This window comes from Hyaena hyaena, unplaced genomic scaffold (genome assembly GCF_003009895.1).
Source record: "Hyaena hyaena isolate Hyena2069 unplaced genomic scaffold, ASM300989v1 scaffold_157, whole genome shotgun sequence".
Lineage (NCBI taxonomy): Eukaryota > Metazoa > Chordata > Mammalia > Carnivora > Hyaenidae > Hyaena > Hyaena hyaena.
In genome coordinates, this window is record NW_024080789.1 from 84,653 (window position 1) to 104,987 (window position 20,335).

At 43.6% G+C, this 20,335-nt stretch overlaps 1 protein-coding gene across 2 annotated transcripts in view; it reads left to right on the forward strand.

The window, feature by feature from the left end:
* Positions 1-20,335, forward strand: part of GLRA1 (glycine receptor alpha 1) — an 86,252-nt gene that overhangs the window by 41,991 nt on the left and 23,926 nt on the right. For both annotated transcript variants that reach the window (XM_039239496.1, XM_039239497.1), the window contains exon 3: positions 1,457-1,524. In XM_039239496.1, coding sequence (XP_039095427.1) covers positions 1,457-1,524 — 68 coding nt within the window. The remainder of the gene's footprint in view (positions 1-1,456; positions 1,525-20,335) is intronic.

Here is a 20,335-nt window from a genome sequence, read left to right on the forward strand (position 1 = left end):
CTTTCCTACACACCAAGATTTCTGAAAAGAAGGAAACTTTGTCTGAGTTTGGGCAAAATGTTTGGGCTCTTTTTTAAAGAGGGACAAAGGGGAATAGGTAACAGAGGACACAAGGATTATTTGCTTCCTTCTTTCCACAATCAGAAAACTTGGGTTTGACTCCTGGCTTGCTGGCTACATAAGCCCAAGGAAGTTATTAAAACTCTCTGCTCCACAGCAGGGATAGTAATTTTTTCCCAGCTCCCACAGGATCTCATGGGGATCAAAAAGAAAGCAGACCTGAAAAAATTCACAGACTGCATATTGCAATCTTCATGTGGAGGATTATGAGCTATTCCCAAGTATTACCATTTTCAAGGTCAGCTTAAGGTTTATCACCTTCATGAGGTCTTTCCTAATGACTTGCTCCCCAGCACCTCTCTTGTATCTAGACTAGTGCTTATGGCAATCTTACCCATGGTCTTACATTCCTCACTGGTTAGTTTATACTGGCCCCCTAGTCAACTCATGTGGAAGCCCGGTGCTTAAAATCCTGGATTCTGCCACTGTGTGACCTCGAGCTTAGCCCCTTTCTTTCCTTAAACCTCTTTCCTCCAAGTATAGCCAGCCACCAGCTTTAGAATTAGAGAAATCTGAACTCAAACTCTGGCTCCACCATTTACTAGCTGTGTGGCCATGAACAAATAACCTCTCTGAGCCTCTGTTTCCTCATCTGCAAAATGGAGGTACATATCTTCTGATGAAGTTGTTGAGAGGATATAATGAGATAATATCGGTAACACTCTTAACACAGCAGCAAACCCTGTAATGCTCAGTAAATGGTTACTGCTACAATACTGTAAAATGAAGAAATTGGGCTTCAACTGGACAGAGGTCCCTAACGATGAGATCCTAAAGAGCAAATATTTCTCCATTTCTTTTCTATCCTTTGCAGTAGAATTCAAGCTTGTCTGGAAAGTATTTTAACAAAGACTTATAGACTTCCCTTGAGGTTCCCTCTGGATTCCTCAGCTGGTAATTCCCATCAACACCCTTTCAGGCAATCATTCTTGGTTCATAAGTTCAAGGCAAGGAACTTGCTGTTCCTGGCGATTCCCAAGATGGCCTCCAAATGTTGTAGCCGTAAATACATTTCAGCCACAAATTAGAAGACAGCCGATGGGGTTTGGGGCAGGGATTTCAGCCATATGGCAGGATGATGAATCATCCTGTGTTAATGAAAGTACATCTCAGCTCAGCCTCTGGTGTTCTGTACCTGGTGCTCACTTGGGGACCAGGGAATCTGGCATAGTGATGTAGCTGGGAGTCCCAGCTGCTCCACGGTCGGGTGAGGGCAAGCAAGGGTCTCCACCACCAAGAGGGATCCATCCCTGGAATCAGTGTCCCAAGAATGGGTCCTATCTTGTGGATTTCTTCCTGACCATGGAGCTGAGCGGGAATCTCTCTTTATTGGCAGGTCCCCCGGTGAATGTGAGCTGCAACATTTTCATCAACAGCTTCGGCTCCATTGCTGAGACAACCATGGTGAGTGAGACAAAATACAGGCGGCTATTTCCCCCTGGGGGCTTATCTCTTCCAGAAATATGAACCCTCTACATTGTGCTTCCCCAAGGAGGTGGAGAATCTGGTGTTTTTTCAGATCTCTGGTGTATACCAGACTTGGACATCTTTACTGTCCTATTCAATGTTTGGGGTGAAGACATGCATCTGAAAATGGCCAAAGATCCAGCAAGGCTAGCACACGCCAAACACCCAGGATTTCAGAAACAAAATTATAGCAATAGGCTGAAGTTTTAGATGACAAGAAAATATAAAAAGCTGCTTGTAGGTTTACAATTCAACTGTACAATAGCAGAAGACCTCTTATAGAAGCTGCAGTGCATATATTGGGTTGATTCTACTCCTCTCTCTGCTTTTATGTGTATTTCAAAATTCTCATGGTAAAAAGTTTAGAATAAATCAACTATAATGGGGGTGCCCAGGTAATTCAGTCTGTTAAGTGTACAGCTCTTGATTTCTGCTCAGGTCATAATCTCACAGTTACAGGTTTAAGCCCTGCATCAGGCTCCACACTGACAGCACAGAGCCTGCTTGGGGTTCTCTCTCTTTCTCTTTCTCTCTCTCTCTCCCTCTTTCTCTCTCTGCCCCTCCTCCTTATGCATACTCTCACACAGGTGTGCTTGCTCTCTCACAAAATAAATAAAATAAAATAAAATAAAATGAAATGAAATAAAATGAAATAAATCAACTATACTGGAAAAAAAGACTAGAGGGAAAAATACCAAAATGTTAATAACAATTATCCCTGGATTGCAGACTTATGGATAATTTTGAATTTTCTTCTTTCAATATGTCCTTATTTTCTAACTTTCTACAAGTAGCAAATATTACATTTGTAATTATAAATAAATGCAGTGATACTTTAAAATATTTTCTCAATCCTTGAAAACAAACAAAAAATTGTACTTGTTTTGAAAGGAGTGATCTAACTTATGAGAAAATAATTAAAGCAGCCTGAAGTCATCTCTTTATGAGCAGAGGGACAGTAGCCAGCCAATCACCAAGTCCTAAAGACAGATGTTACTGCCAGGAAATCCTCTCCATCACCCATTTCTGGACATCCCCTCCCCCTAGTCTCATTCAGGCTTGCATGGCCCATGCTCACTTTACTGCAAAAGAGTCTTAACTCTCATCTTGCCCCACTCCCAGCCTTCTTTCTCACACACGGTCCTTCTAAGACCACAGATCTGACCACACCACTGCCCTGCTTCAACACCTCCCCTGGGGCTCCCCCCAGCTTCAGCATTAAGCCCCCATCCCTTTGCTAAGCTTAGAAGGCCTTTGGGGATTCTGCCCAGCTTTATCTCTTCTCTCTTTCACTTCCTATTCTGGATAACGGAAATGCCTAGAGTTGTCCAGACAAGTATATCTCTGTGTAGATGCCATTGAGGCCTCTGTCTAGAGCACACACACCAGCCCCCCTTCCCTTGCTGACTGCTCTTTTCCTTTAAGTCTATACTTGAATTACCTACAGAGGCAGACTTAACATGTGTGTGCACATGCGAGTTCATATGCAAGCTTGACCCAAGGCTACAGAGAGTTCTTCCTGCCCAGTCTCATGACACATTTGACAGTTCCCATACTAGCACTTACCACTCACACGTAACACCATTAGTAGTCTGCTTATTCGTCCATGTTCCTGCTGTAACATAAGTTATCCTGGGCTGGAGCTTGTCTCATTTCCTGTGGAAAACTCAGCAGCTGGCACAGTGATTTAATAATGGGTACTCAATAACTTTTCAAAGTAAATAAACCAAATCAAATATATTGTCTGTTGATTCACACAATGATTCGGTCCTAAACATTCATAGAGATTAGATCTAATCTTTTGATCCCAGACTGGCAAAAATCACTGAACTCTATAGGTCATGGGACAAATGGTCCAAAATCTGTCCTTTTGCAAAGAGGCCTGTCTTGATAGGATTGCGTAGACCCTGCCTACATCCAAAAGATGAATGATCAAACTCCCTAAAATTAATAGGCCTCTTAATCTCCAAATGGAGATGATCCCACCTGATGACTAGGAACAAATACAGCTGCTTTCCACTGGGTTGCCAGGTCAAAAAGTCAAGTTTTTCCACACTTTGAATGGACATCTTAAGAGCTCCTAATGAAACTCTCTGCTTTTCTTCTTGTTCCTCGCAAATCTGAAGCACATTGACACTTGCATTATTCATAGTCTTTGTGTAGTATGTGTTGACACTTCCCCTTTTCTTCTGGACTGGTAAATAGTTATCCAATCGAGTCAGGGACCACCTAGCTATGGAAAGAACTTGGTTATTTGAGGACAGGTATACATATCTGCTTTCCACCGCCCCCCAACTTGTTCCTCTGTAATGGCCACAAAGAGATCTATTTTCTTGACACACATTCTTAATAGAATAGCAGTTTGCCTTTATTTTGTGTGGTGGTTAGAAGCCAGGCTCTGGTGTCACATAGACCCAGGCTCACTCACGATATGTGAGGAGCTGATTTGTTTCATGTCTTTAAGCTTCAGTTTCCCTGTCTGTAAAATCCCAGCGGTGACAAACAAACTGACTTCTTGAAGTATCATGAGTAGAAATGATATGCAAGAGTGTTTATCACAGTAAACAGTTTTTGTAAGTCCTCCCCATGATTCCCATAATAATGCTGATGGTGATGATGATGACGATAATGGAGAACCCAAAGCTATCATGATCTTGAGCCTCATTTCCCCCTCCCCCATGTCTCCTGTCCACCTTTCCAGACCTCACTCCTGTTGCATTTTGCTCCCTACAGTGTTGCAATTAGGACACAGTCCTCTGTGGCCAGACAAAACCTGAGGTTCGCTGTGACCTTGGGCAGAGTAGTCTGAGTCAGCCTCCTTGTATGTAGAGTGGGGTACCAGTAGCATTCACCTTGTGATGTGTTGTGAGGATTGAGAGATAAAGCATAGAAAATGCTAAGCACAGTGCTTGACACAAGGCACACACGATGAATGTCAGCTATTACTCTTAAACACTACCCATAATTTTCAACACATTTCACATCACTGTCTCATCTGAGTCCTTCATTAAATTCTTGGTCTTGCAACCAATCTACTTGCAACCAGTACTGTAGACATGGTAGATAATTTACAGCTGAGAAAACAGATTTGGAGACATCACATCACAAAACCAGTTAGCTCTCACACAGGGATTAAGATCCAGTTCTCATAAGCCATAGAAGGGGTCTGTTGTGTATCACACCACCATAATGTCAAAGGGCAAAGACTTGGGAAATGCAGGGGCCACAGACCCACACAGCATGCTGGTGCAACCACCTAAGTATTGTCAAAAGTAGAAATCCAACCTCTTATGGTGCCAGGCTCAGCATGCCTCAGGAGGAAACAGTCAATAATGAAAATCGAGATAACCAACAAGGGAGGCCCAGGGGGCCCAGGGGGCCATGGCCCCCTGGGGTGGAGATGCATAACCTCTAGACAAAGAATGAGGAACTGGCAATGATGTGCCTCTTTGGGAGTGGTCCACATTGGGAGTGGTCCACAGGGGACATAGTTTTCTCCTTAGTAACTAAAGTTAATCCAAAAGAGGAGGTACCATCTTTAGTTTGTACATTCCACAATACTGTGATTTCCCCCCTCCCACTGGGTCCTTAATTATCTGCATGTGTTTAATTTACTTTGCAGATGATTTAGGAAAAACAGAACATAATATCTCAAAACTAGAAAAAGCCTTAAGAAATTATCTAAGTCCTTCATTTTACAGAGAGGGGATCTGATGGCTAGAGTGAGGATGTCACTTGAGCAAGGTCACACAGCATGGACCAGGTATAATGCTGTTTGCGATAGCCAAGGCCTCCCCTCCCCCTCAGCTTCTTTCTAATGTAGACCCTACCAACCAAACCCTCTGGACCACTTTCCCATTCAAGCCTCTTTCCTTGTCACTCAACATATGTTTGGAGAGCAAGATGGGACTCATATTAATACAATAACAAGAGCAACAACCATGCCTTAAATGCTACTATGTGCCAGGCATGTGGAGAGCACTTTTGCCAATATCATCTCATTCAGACCTCACAAAAGCCTCTGTGAGGCAGGAAATGTAATTCCCATTTTACAGATAAGTAAGCTGATACTCAGAAACATAAAGTCACACAGCCTGATCAGTGTCAGAGGTGGAATTTGAACTGAGATCTATCTCACCCCCAAGTCTGTCTTCTCCTGAGCCAAATATAAACATTTAATTCCTGGATGTTTGGAATTACCCAGCCCTTGCTTGTTTCCTTGCATCATAAGGAAATCAGAGATGAAAGGGAACTTCACTGAATAGACATGCCCAAGCCGCCAGACTTCCAGCCCAGGACTCTGCCTCACCGAAAACACACAGAGCTGACTGTGCTTCCTGGGCCCATGGTAATATGGGTATAGTCCCTGTGCCAGAAACTTTCCAGCCTGTGTTTGTTCTCCAAGAGCAGCGGGAATGCATAGCAGCTCTATAAACAGCTGCAGTCCCCAGGCCTGACTGTCTGCCTCCCAGGGCCTGGCTTTATTCACTGGAGCTAACAGACCTGAGAGCAGAGAGAGGCAGCCAGGAAAGCAACAGGGGTCTCTATCCATTCCCAATGAGAGGAAGGCTGAAGCTGCCAGCCCTTCATCTGACCTTTCCAGGGGCTTTCATTGGGTCTCTGCAGAAAAGGAAGGTAGAGATTGGAACACGAATGGGAAAGAGAGAAGAGGAAAAGGGGTCCTGAACTAAGCAGCCCCTTTGACAGGCCATGAGATAAAGATTTGGAACCAGAACCTAGAGGGATCCATCCAGCTTGTCTGGATACATGTAAGTCCCTATACTGCAGCATCTATGTGTCTGTGTATACACAGACATGTGTATACATGTGTATACACACATGTGTATATTGTGGGATTGTGCATTTGTGCAAATGTACACAGAGGCATGTGCATATGTGTATGCTAGCTTACAGATATTGAAACGGGTAACTTCAAAGAGAAATGTGTGTGACCAAGTGCAGATATGAACATAAGTATGTCTGGTTCTGTGGTTATAAATGTACATGTAAATAAGTGTGGTGTGCATGCATCTGTGTGTATATATATATATGTAACAGGATGTAAAAGTACTTAAGAGCAAATGTACATGAAGTATATTATCCTCAGTTATGCAATTATATAGGGATATTTGTGAATGTATGAGCACATATTTAAGTACAAGTCAGCATTTGAGTAAGCACATTTATATGTATGTATGTACATGTGAATATGTGTATGTACAATTACATGTGAATAGGTGAGAAAGAATTTAAATGTGTATAGGTATGTATGTCCATGCACATGTGCAGGTACACATGTGAAGGTATATATGTGGGGACACACTGATAGCTGGAATTCATGTGGAATATATGTAAACAAATGTGAGAGAGAGAAGAGTGTATGCGTGTGTGTGTGTATGTGTGTCTGCGTGCATATGTATTGACATCCTTTAGGCATGAATCCCAGTGTTTACATTATTAGGACATGTGCTCCAGGCTCCCTTGCCAAGTCTTGGGCTAGCCTGGCATAGAGACAGGCACACTGTGTCCAGGACCCCCAGTGACTGGTGAAAGCCTATCCAACTATAGTCTACAAGTTTGGCCTCATTTGTAGATATTAAGGAGCAATGGACAGAGTTCTGAACAGAAATCAAGAGACCAGGAATGGAGTTTTAGCTCTGCCACTATTTAATGCCACTGAGACTCAGTCCTCTCTAGGTCCGTGCCTCTAAGAATGTTGTGTAGGAACTCATGAGTAATAGGTATGAAAGTCTTCTATGAGTGCTACAGAAATGTAAAGGATTACTTTTTTTTAAGTTTATTTATTTTGAGAGAGAGCGAGAGCAGGTGAAGAGCAGAGAAAGAGGAAGCGAGCGAATCCCACACAGGCTCAAAGCTATCAGTGCAGAGCCGGTCGCAGGGCTCAATCCCACAAACCATGAGATCATGACCTGAGCTGAGACCGAGTCAGACGTTTAACTGACTGAGCCAGCCAGGCACCCCTAAAGGATTGTTAACTATTGAACCAATCAGCCAAGGACTCCAATACATAAGCCTAAGGAAACACCTTCTTGGTTTTTTTCTTCTGTTCCCTATTTTATTCATTTATTCCTTCCAACCCTGTTATCAACCACATCCTATACATGCTGAATAGGGCATTAAGCTCTAGGAATAGAGTTCTGTTTTACTCATATTAGGCTAGGCTTTCCTGCAACAACAAATAACCCCTCAAATCTCAAAGCCTTAAAATAACAAAGATTGATTTATCACTCATCTAAAGTCTGCTATGGATATTTATGAATACATGAGCACATATTTAAGTACAAATCAGTGTAAATCAGGTCTGGGGCACTGTCCAAGACCACTGTCCTCCATGTGGTGGCTGAGCATTGCATTTCCACATCAACATGTGATTTCACATTTGCCACGCAAGAGAAGAAAGCACTGAAGGCTTGAACAGGGACAAATCAATGGTATCCTCCCCAAAGTGACATAGACCACTTCTGCTTGTATCTCATTATCCAAAGGAAGTCCACCCCCCCACCCCCTGCCATGTCCCCAGAGGTCTCTGCTTCTTCTATGGAGACAGTGAACAACAAAACCAAAGATAACAACACAGTGTAATAAGTGAGATCACAGAGGTTTGCACAGGATGCTATGGGACACAGAGAATAATGACCACCAGTAGCAATATTAGCCCACACTTACTCACATGTCTTATGTGCCAGGTGCTGTGAAAACGCTGTTGTGTGATTTTGAGCCATTTTTCTAAAGTGGAAATCTGATCATGGTGCTGTCCATGTTAAAACCTTCCAGCAGAGAATGATGTCACAGAATGACCCAAAGGTTGGGTGGGGAGGGGTTAAAAAACTAGTGTGTGTCCAACAGCACTAAAAGAGGAGGAATGTCAAGTAAGAAAAGACAACAGTGTCCAATGGGTTTGGTGGTGGTGAATGGGGAAGGGGAGTGTGTATGAAATCTGGGAATGTAATATCAGGGGCATGAAGAAAGCAGAAGACAAACTTTACTGGAGCAAAGACAATAGGAAGATAATTCTTCCAATGAAGAGGTGAAGTGGCAGTGACTCTCATGTATTGACCACTTTACTGAAAATCAGGCATTTTTGGTTGGTAAATTATGGGGATTATTTCATGTAATCCAACAATCCCATTTTATAGATGAGGAAACTGAAGCTCAGAGGGACTTAATTCACCCAAGCTTTTCCAACCAATAAATGCCCTCATCAGTTACTATCCGTAGGCTGCCTGACTTCTGGAGCCCTGCTCTTGGCTGTGTCCACTTGCTCGGCAAAAGGAAAGGTGGTAGAGCCAAAGAGCTGATGGGCCATGGGTCTCCTGCACTGTGGTCTGGTTAATCAGTAGGATTTGTGCGATTCTACCAGAACTTATATCACAGCAAGACCTTGGCCATCCATCCCTTTGGATATTTGCAAATGAGGCCTCAAGACACATGAAAATAGCTACCACTTCAGGAGATGAAATGCCCCTTAGCCCAACCCTAAATGCTACTACATTGTTTGGGAAGTAGTACTTCACAATGTCAACCTACTTCTGGGGTCAGCTGTTTGAATGATGCAGATACTTTGATATGATGTTTGAATGATGCAGATACTTTGAATCATAGAAGATAAAACTAAACCCATATACTTTTCTCCAACTCTGCTGCTCTCAACTCTAGTTAAACTTGGCAACATCTCTCTCCTACTTGGCTAAAACCACGTCCTAACTGGTGTCTATGCCTCCCCACTTCACACCCTCCACCACTTCCCACAGTGGCTAGAGGAATCTTTTTAAGCCCTAAATCAGATCACAGCATTCTTCTGCTTCAGGCTTCTGTTACTCTGCTCTGTTCCCTCTGACCCTAGAGACCTCTGTATGAATGGCTCCATCTCCATCTGCAGGTCTCGGGTCAGATATCTCTTCAGAGAGCTCTTCCCTGACTCCCTATCTAAAAATGTTCCCCTCTCCAGTCACTATCACATCACTAGGTTCCAGTAACCCTGAAGCAATGTCTCAGATGTGAAAATTCACTTGTTTGTTGTCTTGTTTACTTTTTTATTGGAAGGGGGTCCTTATCTCTCTCAATCGTCCCCATATTTCCAGTGCCCAACACATTGCCTGAACCATAGGAGCTCGATCAATATTGGTAGGAGGAATTAACCTTGGAGGTTCTCTGGTTGAACTGCCATCTGTTGTAAGAATCTCAGCCACAAACATTGTGGCCAAGCAGTTTCTGCTTGGATCCCTCTAAAGAAAGGGAGCTCCCTATCTCCCAAGATATCCAAGCCAATTCCACCCTTCGGACAATTCTAAAAATCTCCATTTACCCATTCTTTTCATTCTGATCCTAGGGCCACAGAGAACCAATCTGTTCATTTGATAGCCCCTCAAATAACTGAGGTCAGTCTTCTTGCCCCTTGCCCACACCTGGTTTCTTCAACCATTCCCCAGTCCCTTTACCATCCACGGTGCTCTCAGAGTACATCCAGTGCCATAGTTTCCCATCTTGAGATGAAAGAAATTAACCCCAGCCCCCAGGACTGCTCAGAGTGGAGCAAAGTGGGGCCATAGCTATCCCAGCTCTGGGGTAGTAGGCTTCAAAGCATTGTTTTTAATAGCAGCCCTACCATCACAGATCATTTTAAGCTAAATCTTATGTAGCACTTTGACAAACTGATAAAATAAAAAGAAATGGGCTGTTCTGGATGAAGTGGAGCAGAAGCCAGGAATCTTACTCCTTTGGTTTTTCCCTCAATCCCTGCCTCCCCAAGGTAGCCTCAGGCAACCTCCTCAGAACCCTAAATTTTTCCCTCAATCCCTGCCTCCCCAAGGTAGCCTCAGGCAACCTCCTCAGAACCCTAAAATAATTTCTATGCATGCCACTTCAAAGACATTTCAGTTTAGGGGCACTTGGGTGGCTCAGTCAATTGAGCGTCTGACTATGATTTCAGCTCAGGTCATGATCCCAGGTTTGGGGGTCAAGCGCTGCATTGGACTCCATGCTGAGCATGGAGCCTTCTTCAGATTCTCTCTCTCTCTCTCTCTCTCTGTCCCTCCCCCACCCACATGAGCGCATGCTCTCTCTCTCCTTCTCTCTCAAAAAAAAAAAAAAGAGAGAGAGAGACATTTCAGTGTAGGCAACTATGTCACAGTGTTCATTCACACTATGCTACAGACAAGAAAACACTAGAACATACATCCATTTAAGTACATGAGTAACAGATGAAAACAAGCTTTTGTAGTAAGTCCAATAAAAAAGAAAAGACAGAGCAAGAAAACAGGAATGCCCCTGTGTCCCACTGTCCTATCCTATGTAAACCACTACAGAGGAGCAAGTTAGTGTACATCCTACTACTTTCTTTGACTGCACATAGATGTATGTACACCTATGCGACCTTCATATAAATGCAACTGTGATCTTGTCATTTTCCACCATGTCTTGGAATCTCTCCCCATCACTACATATGGGTCTAACTCATTCTTAACTCTCTGCACACCACCAACTTGGAATATAAGAAGTGGTTTATTATTACTACATTCAAGATATGACAAATATGGGTGCCTGTATGGCTCAGTTGGTTGAGCATCCGATTTCGGCTGTGGTCATGATTGCAGAGTCTGTGAGTTGTAGCCCCACATTGGGCTGGCTGCTGTGAGCATGGAGCCTGTTTTGGATCTTCTGTTCTCCTCTCTCTCTGCCCTTCCCCTGCTTGGGCTCTCTTTCTCAAAAATAAACAAACATTTAAAAAAAGATATGACAAATAATTGTAATCTGTTTCCAAGCTTTATGGCTTGCCTGTACAGTCCCATGCCATCATTTCATGGTATTGACCCACTCTTTTCCTGATGGACCCTTTGCATTTATGTAGCTCTTCACTATTACAAACAACACCACGAAGGATAGTCGTGTCCACAACTCTGTGTGTTTCCTCAGGATATATTCCAGAGGCGGAATGCCTTTATCAAAGGGCATGTGACTTTTTTGTTATTTTGACAGACTTTATTGCCCAGCTCACTTCCAAAACAGCTTCTAATTTACTGTCCCCATAACAGTGTTCATTTCCCTTTATCCTTGCCAACCCATGATATTATCGAGCCTTTTCATTTTACCAAATGGTATTTTAAAATTGGTACCTCATTGTCATTTTTAATTTTCATTCCAGATTCCTAGTGAATTTGAGTATCTTTGCATATTTTTTTTTTGCATACTGGGCATTTTCAATAATATTCTAGGTTTCTCTTTCTATATATACCTCTTTAATACAGTTAGAGTTTAGTTTTCTGTATAGTATTTGGTGGTGGTTTAACTCTATTTTTCTCTGATTAGATAGTAATTTTTCTATCTTTATACCTAGATCTGTTTCCAGTCTCAGTTTATTATTCCATTGCTCCCTTTGTCTGTTTCTCCACCGACACCATACTATTTTAATTACTAAGGCTTAACATTTTATTTCTATGTCCGCTAGAAAAGTTCTCTTGTTGTTCTTCTACATTAGGTTTTCCTTATGTTTCCAGTTCATTTTCTCTTCCATATAAACTTTAGAATCCACTTGTTGAGGCTGATAAAAATGGCCTCAGGTTTTTATTGGGATTCGATTGAGTTTATAGATTAATTTGGTAAGAATGACATCTTTATTATATAAACACGGTACATCTCTCCATTTATCTAGGTATTCCTTTATGCCTTTCAGTAAAGTTTTAAAGTCGTTGCTGTTTTTGTTTGTTTGTTGCTTTTTTTATTATCTACAAGTCACACACTTCTTGTTAGGTTTATTCCTAGATATTTTGTGAGGTTGGTTTCTATTTTGGATGAGATCTTTTCTGTGGTTGCTTTTTTCCATTACAGTTTCAGTCTTTCTACAAAGCTAATGCTAGGTCTTTTTTTTTATACTCTTGGGTTTGGGGGATCCAAGAGAAAGTCTATTAAATGTCATCCAATTAGATACAGCTCAACACTCCACAAAGCCTTGGTAAACTGAATACTTAAAGAAGGCCAAGGATAGAACGCTCAGAAATGCCATGAGAGTCTGTTACAGGCAGAAAACGGGGCTGCAGGCAGCTTTGGTATCATTTGCTGAGTGCTTCTCTCCCAGCACCCCACTGAGGGAAGCATCTCGATCGTGAATTTATGACAGCTCAGAGTTGGCTCTCCATCAGATTAGATGCAGAAAGGCTGACTCATGACAGTCAAACCCACAAAAGACTAAAGTGGGTAAATAAGACTCCCAAGTTATTTAATTTACAATGGGGCTCTCCATTTGAATAATGGGACTGCTCGAGTCCTCTTGGAAAGCACTCCCTTGCTACTCTCTGAATGCCAAGGAGGCCAATCAAAAGTTGCATCTGACATACCTGGAACTGAACAAAGAAGAAGGAAGAAGACTGATAGTCTTGAGGGAAATTTTGTCCATGCCACAGCAAGGTCTGAGAAAACCATCCCTGCCTCACCCTATAGAAATCTTCTTTCCAGGAATGAAAATATTGGTGTTCCCCCATCCAGATGATGCTCGATTACCAATTGCCAGATTCCTATTCCTCAAATACCCTATCTCATAGTACTGAATGAATGTCTCCTGTATGTTTATAAAATAGTTCTCTAAATGAGATACAGTACAGTAAATTAGGGTTCCAGTTATTAAAATAGAAGCACAGCCTTGTTCTAAATCATTGGGATTACACGTGGGACTTTGTGATTGATGCTGGTCCTTGCCAAGCTTCCTCTACTGCATACTCTTTTTCTGCTGTAGTTTAACCCCACAAAGAGCAACCTGTTTTCCATTTTTCCAAATGTACTAGTGGCATGTCTCACTACTGTGCGCTGTGCTGCCAGCACTGACCCCTTTTCTTTTTCCAGGGCAACATCCACTCTTCAATTTGCATCCTTTGGCACCAGTTCTGAGTCAACCTCACTGTTTAACATCCCAAGCCAAAGTTCTCCACCTGATGCTAACTATAAAGACATGTATGAGCCAACCAGTCACTTGGGCTTAGTGAGGTCCCAGTATACTCTATCTACCATATTTCTTTCACCTACCCATGTAGGAACTTGGTTTAAAAAAAAAAAAAAGGAAATAGAGAGGCAACATATAATTGTCCAAAGAACATGAAATTGAGAGCCAGATAGTCCTGGGTTCATGTCCATGTTCTAGCACCTCTATTTAACCTCTCTGAATTTCAGTCCCCTCCCCCATAAAATGAGTATAATAATACCCAATGTGCTGGGTTGATGAAAGGCTTAGAGATACAATGCATATAATGTTCTGGCCAATGCCAGAATCCCAGTAAACATAGCTACTATTAGCATTTTTATGTAATTATTAAACTCATACTGTGTTTTAGTGATCCCCTTAAGAAAAACAAAGATGCTCAGTTCCACTGGTCCAAACCATCTACAGTTCTTTACAACAAATGCATCTCTGATTATGTGAGATCAAAATGAGAATGCACCAAGCAGGGTGGTGACTTGGGAGAGGTTCAAGGCACAGAGCAGGCATCTGGAACCGAGAAGACAATGGGTCAGGATCTGGGGAGCCTGCCAGCACTGGACTTGAGCGTAGAGCTGACAATGGGTCAGATTCAAGGGTCAGATCAGGAATGAGGTAGGAGCACTGGTGGACTGCTGGTCCTGGGGCAGAAGCTTTTTGTCCTTTGCCCTTTTAATACTTCCTGATAATTGTGGGTACCCACAAACCCACAGCCACATAACCACAGCCAGACACAGTATCAGATGGCATTAAGGTGTCATGAAACTGTCGCTTGGGGCAATTCTAGGAGATCCTGGGCAGTGTAGTCTAGGAGTTAAATGCTTGGACTCCAGGATAAACATCTTGGGTGCAAATGTCAGCTTTGGCACTTACTAGCTGTGTGATGTCAGGAACAGTACTTTAACCTCTGTGTGCCTTGATGTATCTAACCATAAAATGGGAACGATAATAGAACCTACATCGCAGAATTACCATGAAGATAAAGTACCACACATCATGCTCTTGCATCATTCCTTACATATGGTAAACTTGCAAGCTTTCATATCAGTATTATCAATCTTGGATCTACCAGGAGCTAGTGGAGGGAACTCAAGATTTTAGGGCTTTACTTTCCACATCTGTCCAAGGGGGGGAAGAACCTTCTCTTCATGCTAAACTTCACAGAACAAAAGTAACACAAGGGTGACTTGAAAACTAAAAAGCAGCGACTACATATAATGCATCATTAATAAAAGAAGCCAATGCAGTGTACTCCTTAAAAGCAGACTTTGGAGTCCGCCAGTCATGGATTCAAGCCTCAGTTCTGTCGCTAACTTCAGATGAAGCACTAGATAGCCCCCGGCCTCAGTTTATCTGTAAAATGGCATCTCTTTGAGAATCTGGAGACAGGATTCACTGAAGCTCTTAACACAGTACCTGACACTCAGTTGGGATTTAATAAACTCTGTGTGCCAGTGAGCCAAATCCTTACTGAGCCGGGGCTGACTTGTCTCACATTTGGAGGCCTCGTCTATGACTCTGGTTCCACAGTGCTTCTTAGAGGTCTGGGGAAGTGCTTGGAGGGGAGGGCAGCTGGTGGGAGAGGAAGAGGAAGCTCATATAGCAAGCCTGAGCACCCTCTACTCAGATGCCTCTGGTCCCTGGCTTTCAGCAGACCATCCCAACTCTCATGCTAATCCCAAATCCTGTCAAAGCCAAGGTCACGTTAGAGCTTTTTCAAGGACAGCAGAACCTGCTCAATGGCACATTCAACTTGCTTCTTCTCCTGCCCTCAAAGGTGTACAAGTGGATAGGAAAAGAAGAGGCATGGGGTCAGGATGTCTGTATGCAAGTCCCACCTTAGTCACTGAATTGCTGTGTGGCCCAGGGAAAGTCTCTTTCCCTCTCTGGGCCATGAGTAAAATGAAAAAGTTGAGACAGAATTCTCCAAAGGTTCTTTCTAGCTGTAATATCTGATGAGGAAAATGATGAAGATGATAACGTTGGTGACAGAAGTAGGGTTCTCTCATCCACCCCATCCTGCATTCCTACTCTCTTAGTTTAGCTGGCCCTTACTGATTGCCACAACAGCCTCAAAGCAGGTCTCCCTCTGACCGTTGTCTCTCACTTCCAATCCTTTCTGATAATGCCCAGCATACTGCTTCTCCTGAAGTCAAACGGTGATGTTGTTCTGCTGCTTAAGCCTCCAGCAGCACCCAGTTGGTTGCAGAATAAAATCCAAACACTTTGGTTTGGTAGTTCAGGCTATTCGCAGTCTCAGATCCCTCCATTTTACAGACTTGCCACAGCAGGGTGGTTGAGAGCATGAACCTACATAACCACACACACCAGATTCGAATTCCAAACCTCCTGATTACTATTTAAGTTTGAACAAATTACTTAACCTCTCTGACTCTTCTTCACCTATAACTTGAATATATCTATGCTATAGGATTGTTTTAAAGATAAAATGAGCTGAGGGGCATCTCGGTGGCTTAGTTGACTAAGCGTCCAACTCTTGATTTTGGTTCAGGTCATGATCTCACAGTTCATGGGATCGAGCCCCGTACTGGGCTCTGCACTGACAGCACAGATCCTGCTTGGGATTCTCTCTCCCTCTCTCTCCCTCTCTCTGCCCCTCTCCTGATCATGCGTTCTCTCTCTCTCAAAACATAATAAATATTTTTTTTAATTTTAATGTTTATTTTTGGCAGAGAGAGAGAGAGATAGAGTGTGAGCAGAGGAGGGACAGAGGGCGAGAGAGAGAGACATAGACTCCTAACCAGGCTCCAGACTCCAAGCTATCAGTACAGAGCCCAACGCGGAGGTCAAACTCACAAACCACAAGATCGTGACGTGAGCCAAGTCACAGATCATGACCTGAGCCAATTCAGACACTTAACTGACTGAACCACCCAGGCACCCCTAAGTAAACATTTAAAAAAAAGATAAAATGAGCTGAAATGTGTGGCATGCTTAGCATTAACCTGGAACATAGTAGGTCCTATGTAAGGGGGACCTTTTATTACTTATATGGCTGGTGGTTGAGCTAAGCTGAAGGGTTTAAATGCCCCTATCTACACACCTCTGCTTTGTTATTCCTTCTACATGAGATTCCTTTGACCTGCAACTAAGTCTATATCCTAATCTAAATACACCGAGGCCACACCCTAGTCCCCAAGTCCTGTCCTGATCTAAGCCTGACTCCTCACCCCTGGACTGCCTCCTCACACATCACTGGCCTCCTTTCCAGCTGGAACTAGATACTGTTCCCATCTCAGAACAACCCCAGACCTGGAGGTTGGGGGGCTGGAACAGACTGAAAGGGGCTACCTCCAAAGTCACCTTCCCTGTGAAAGCGTTTCCTGACTCACCCAAGCTGGCTGGAAGTTATCTCAGTGACTTGAGAGCAATATCTAACAGCAATTTTTAGAACCTCTTTGACCTATGTCACTGCCAGTTTTGTGTGGTAGATATTTGTGTCCACATCTTGCCTCACCTGCTAGATAATTTGAACTCTCTGAGGGTAGAAACCAAGACCTTATGCCTCCACCCTCACTGTTCTTCTGCTAAGCCTAGCAAATATTTATAGAGTAGAATTGAGTCTAGAGAAGAGACACCCGTTTGAGAGCTGGAATACAAAGACCTAGGGAAGGTATGAGAATCTGGCCCTTTGTCCACGTCTTGGGTGCTATCTCTTGGCTCTGATAGCAACAGGCACACATCCTGTCTACCACATTCCCTTCTCACCACCCCATTCACCCAGGCCCCTTCCTACTAAGACACTTCATGCTTCCTAATTTCCCACGGGACTGAGTTTAGAGGAGTTCCAACTGGGAAAAGTTGGAATGTGAAGTTAGGCACAGCGGGGGGTGGCAGTGGTGGGCAGATCCCGTGGCAGGTGGCACACAGGAAGCCCTCAAATGTTTGTTAAATGGCAGAATGAGTGAATGAAGGAATGAATGCTCTACCTTGGTCTTATAAGCAAGGCAGTTGCCCTGTTACCTGAAAACAGACCATCAGTGTCTCTCGGGGACAGGATGGGTGAGTTGATGCTGGAGACTATGGAGTGAGAGCTCAGGAAATCCTTCCCACCCCAGCCGTAGCCGGGCCAGCCTTGAGAGCTTGAGACCTGGAAGCCAACTACCGGAGGTGGAACCTGAGGGTCCAGGGTGGAGAAGTCAAATATTGCTCCTCTGGCCTCCGAACCTGAACAGAGACCCCAAGCATGTCAAACACTGACCAGTGTGATTGCCGGGCTAAGTAAGCAAAACAGCATCTAGCTTTCAGCCTATTACACCAATTACATTGATCTCTTCTGAACTGCATTTCCCACTGCTGTTTACCAACTAAGGAGGAGAAAATCGATGGCAACAGCTTGTTTGGGTAGCAGCTGCTGAGGGGAGGAGCGGGGGCTGCTGGCTGGAGTAAAGCTGCCCGCAGACGCCAGAAACATTCTCCAGGTCTCCAGCGTTTCCTTTCCATTGGTCATTTTATCATGAGATCCCACAGCTCTTGTTTTGTTTTCCTTCTTTTAAGTGATGTACCTTTATCTTTTTTTTTTTACAATCAACATGCATTTACTTTTGTTATGAGAAAAACTAACATATGTTTTAAAATATCAGTAATAATGGGGTGCCTGGGTGGCTCAGTCGGTTAAGTGTCCGGCTTCAGCTCAGGTCATGATCTCACAGTTTGTGGGTTCGAGCCCCGCGTCGGGCTCTGTGCTGACTACCAGCTCAGAGCCTGGAGCCTGTTTCAGAGTCTGTGTGTCCCTCTCTCTCTGACCCTCCCCTGCTCATGCTGTCTCTCTCTCTCTCAGAAATAAATATTTTTTAAAAAATTTTAAATAAAATAAAATATCAGTAATAAAATGCATATGTCATAATGTCCTCCCCTGCTTAAAATTCTTCAAAGACTCCACATGACTGTCAGGATGAAGTCCATACCCCTCAGGAGAGTTTGTTCTTCCTCTTGACCCATCTACTGGCTGTTCTTTCCAAAGTGCCACTCCCATCCTTTGCCTCAAGGCCTCTCAGTAAGCAGTTCCTACTGCCCAGGATGCTTTCCCTGTTTGGCTTAACCTTATTTGGCCTCACCTTAAATATCGCTTCTTCTGGAGCCTTCCCTGATCACCAGCCCTAAGTCTGGCTGGAGGGCCTGTCTTCTACATCTCCCTGGCGCCCTGTACTTCACCCCCATCAGAGCCCTTGTCTGGGTGCAGTGTAAACATTACACTTAGACTCTGTGACTGCAAGAATGTCTTTCTTGTTCTCGGTACATTCTCCAGGGCCTAGAACTGGGCCTAGTACTTAATAGATGCTCACTTAAATGTTACTGGAAAAATAAAACTAATAACTATTAGTATTTGATTTGGAAGAGTTTTTAAAGACTATCTATCCTACTTTTTTTTTTCAGAGAGAGAGACAGTGCAAGTGGGGGAGGGGCAGAGAGAGAAGGGGAGAGAATCCTAAGCAGGCTACATGCTGTCAGCACACAGCCCGACAGGGGCCCGAACCCACAAAACCATGAGACAAATGACCTGAACCAAAATCATGAGTCAGATGCTTAACTGACTGAGCCACCCAGGCTCCCCTATCCTAACTCTTCTTAACACTGAGGTCTAGAGAAGCAAATTCAAGTTCCAATCACAGGTGCTTTACTGAATCCAACGTGACCTTAGAAAAATGCCTTCCCTGTCTGAGTCTCGGTCTCTCCACTATAAAATGAGGAAAGTTTTTCCTACTCTAACTGTTTCTGGCTTTGCCTCCTCCTCTTGGGTATTGGGTAGCTTGTGGGTGCATTGATCTGGTGGGTAGGTGGGATGGTGCAGGAGAAATGTAAGATCAGGTTCATCCTTTCAAATTCCTGCTGGTCAAGTTGAGAAGATAAGACACACACAGTGCTAAGTGAGATGTTTCTGGTGATTCCGATTTGCTAAGGAGATCAGAAAAGGAAGAAATTGCGAAAGCCTGGAGGCATCAAGACTCCTGCAGGAGAGAGTGCTGAAGCGGAGCAGGCAGAATTTACTGAGGCAGTGAGGATGACAGAGGAGTGTCTCTGGCATGAGCTGGCAACCTCGCCTGTGGGACGCAACAAAGAGTTGGGCTGACGTGAATTCAGAGCCCATCTGTCACTTACTAGCTCTGAGCCTTGGACAAGTTTCACAAACCTCAGTTTCCTTCCCCTTACTAGAGGAACTTGAATGTCTGGTACGCAGGGGTTTCCTGAGGATTAAGTCTACGTGACAGTATCTAGAACAGCTTGCCTGGTGCCTAACAGACCATTTTAAGAAACGCCACTTTGCTTTCTTCCTTCCAGCCACGTAAACAGGCGTGATGTGTCACTGGCAAGCACATCGAAAGTGCAGCTGAGGTTTGGGGACTGAAGGCTTTTGCCACCCAACCACTCATAGTCTTGTTTACTCTGACGTCACTTGTCCAGTGCCCCCTTGCACACAAACACACATGCACACAAACACACACGCGTACATACTTCACATAAAATCCAAGAGAGAAAGAGAGGCTAGTTCTAATTCCCTGACCAGATCGGGCCAGGTTGAGTGCCGTCCGTTACTGTCAGCAGGAAAAACAAAGTATCAACATCCACGTCTGGCCTAGAGTTCTCCCTCCACCATGGGACTTATAAGACATGAGATTATAAGACCAAATGTCATTTTCTTTTTTTTTTTTATTAATGTTTTTTTTATTTATTTCTAGGAGAGAGAGAGAGAGAGAGAGAGAGAGAGACAGCGTGAGCAGGGGAGGGTCAGAGAGAGAGGGAGAC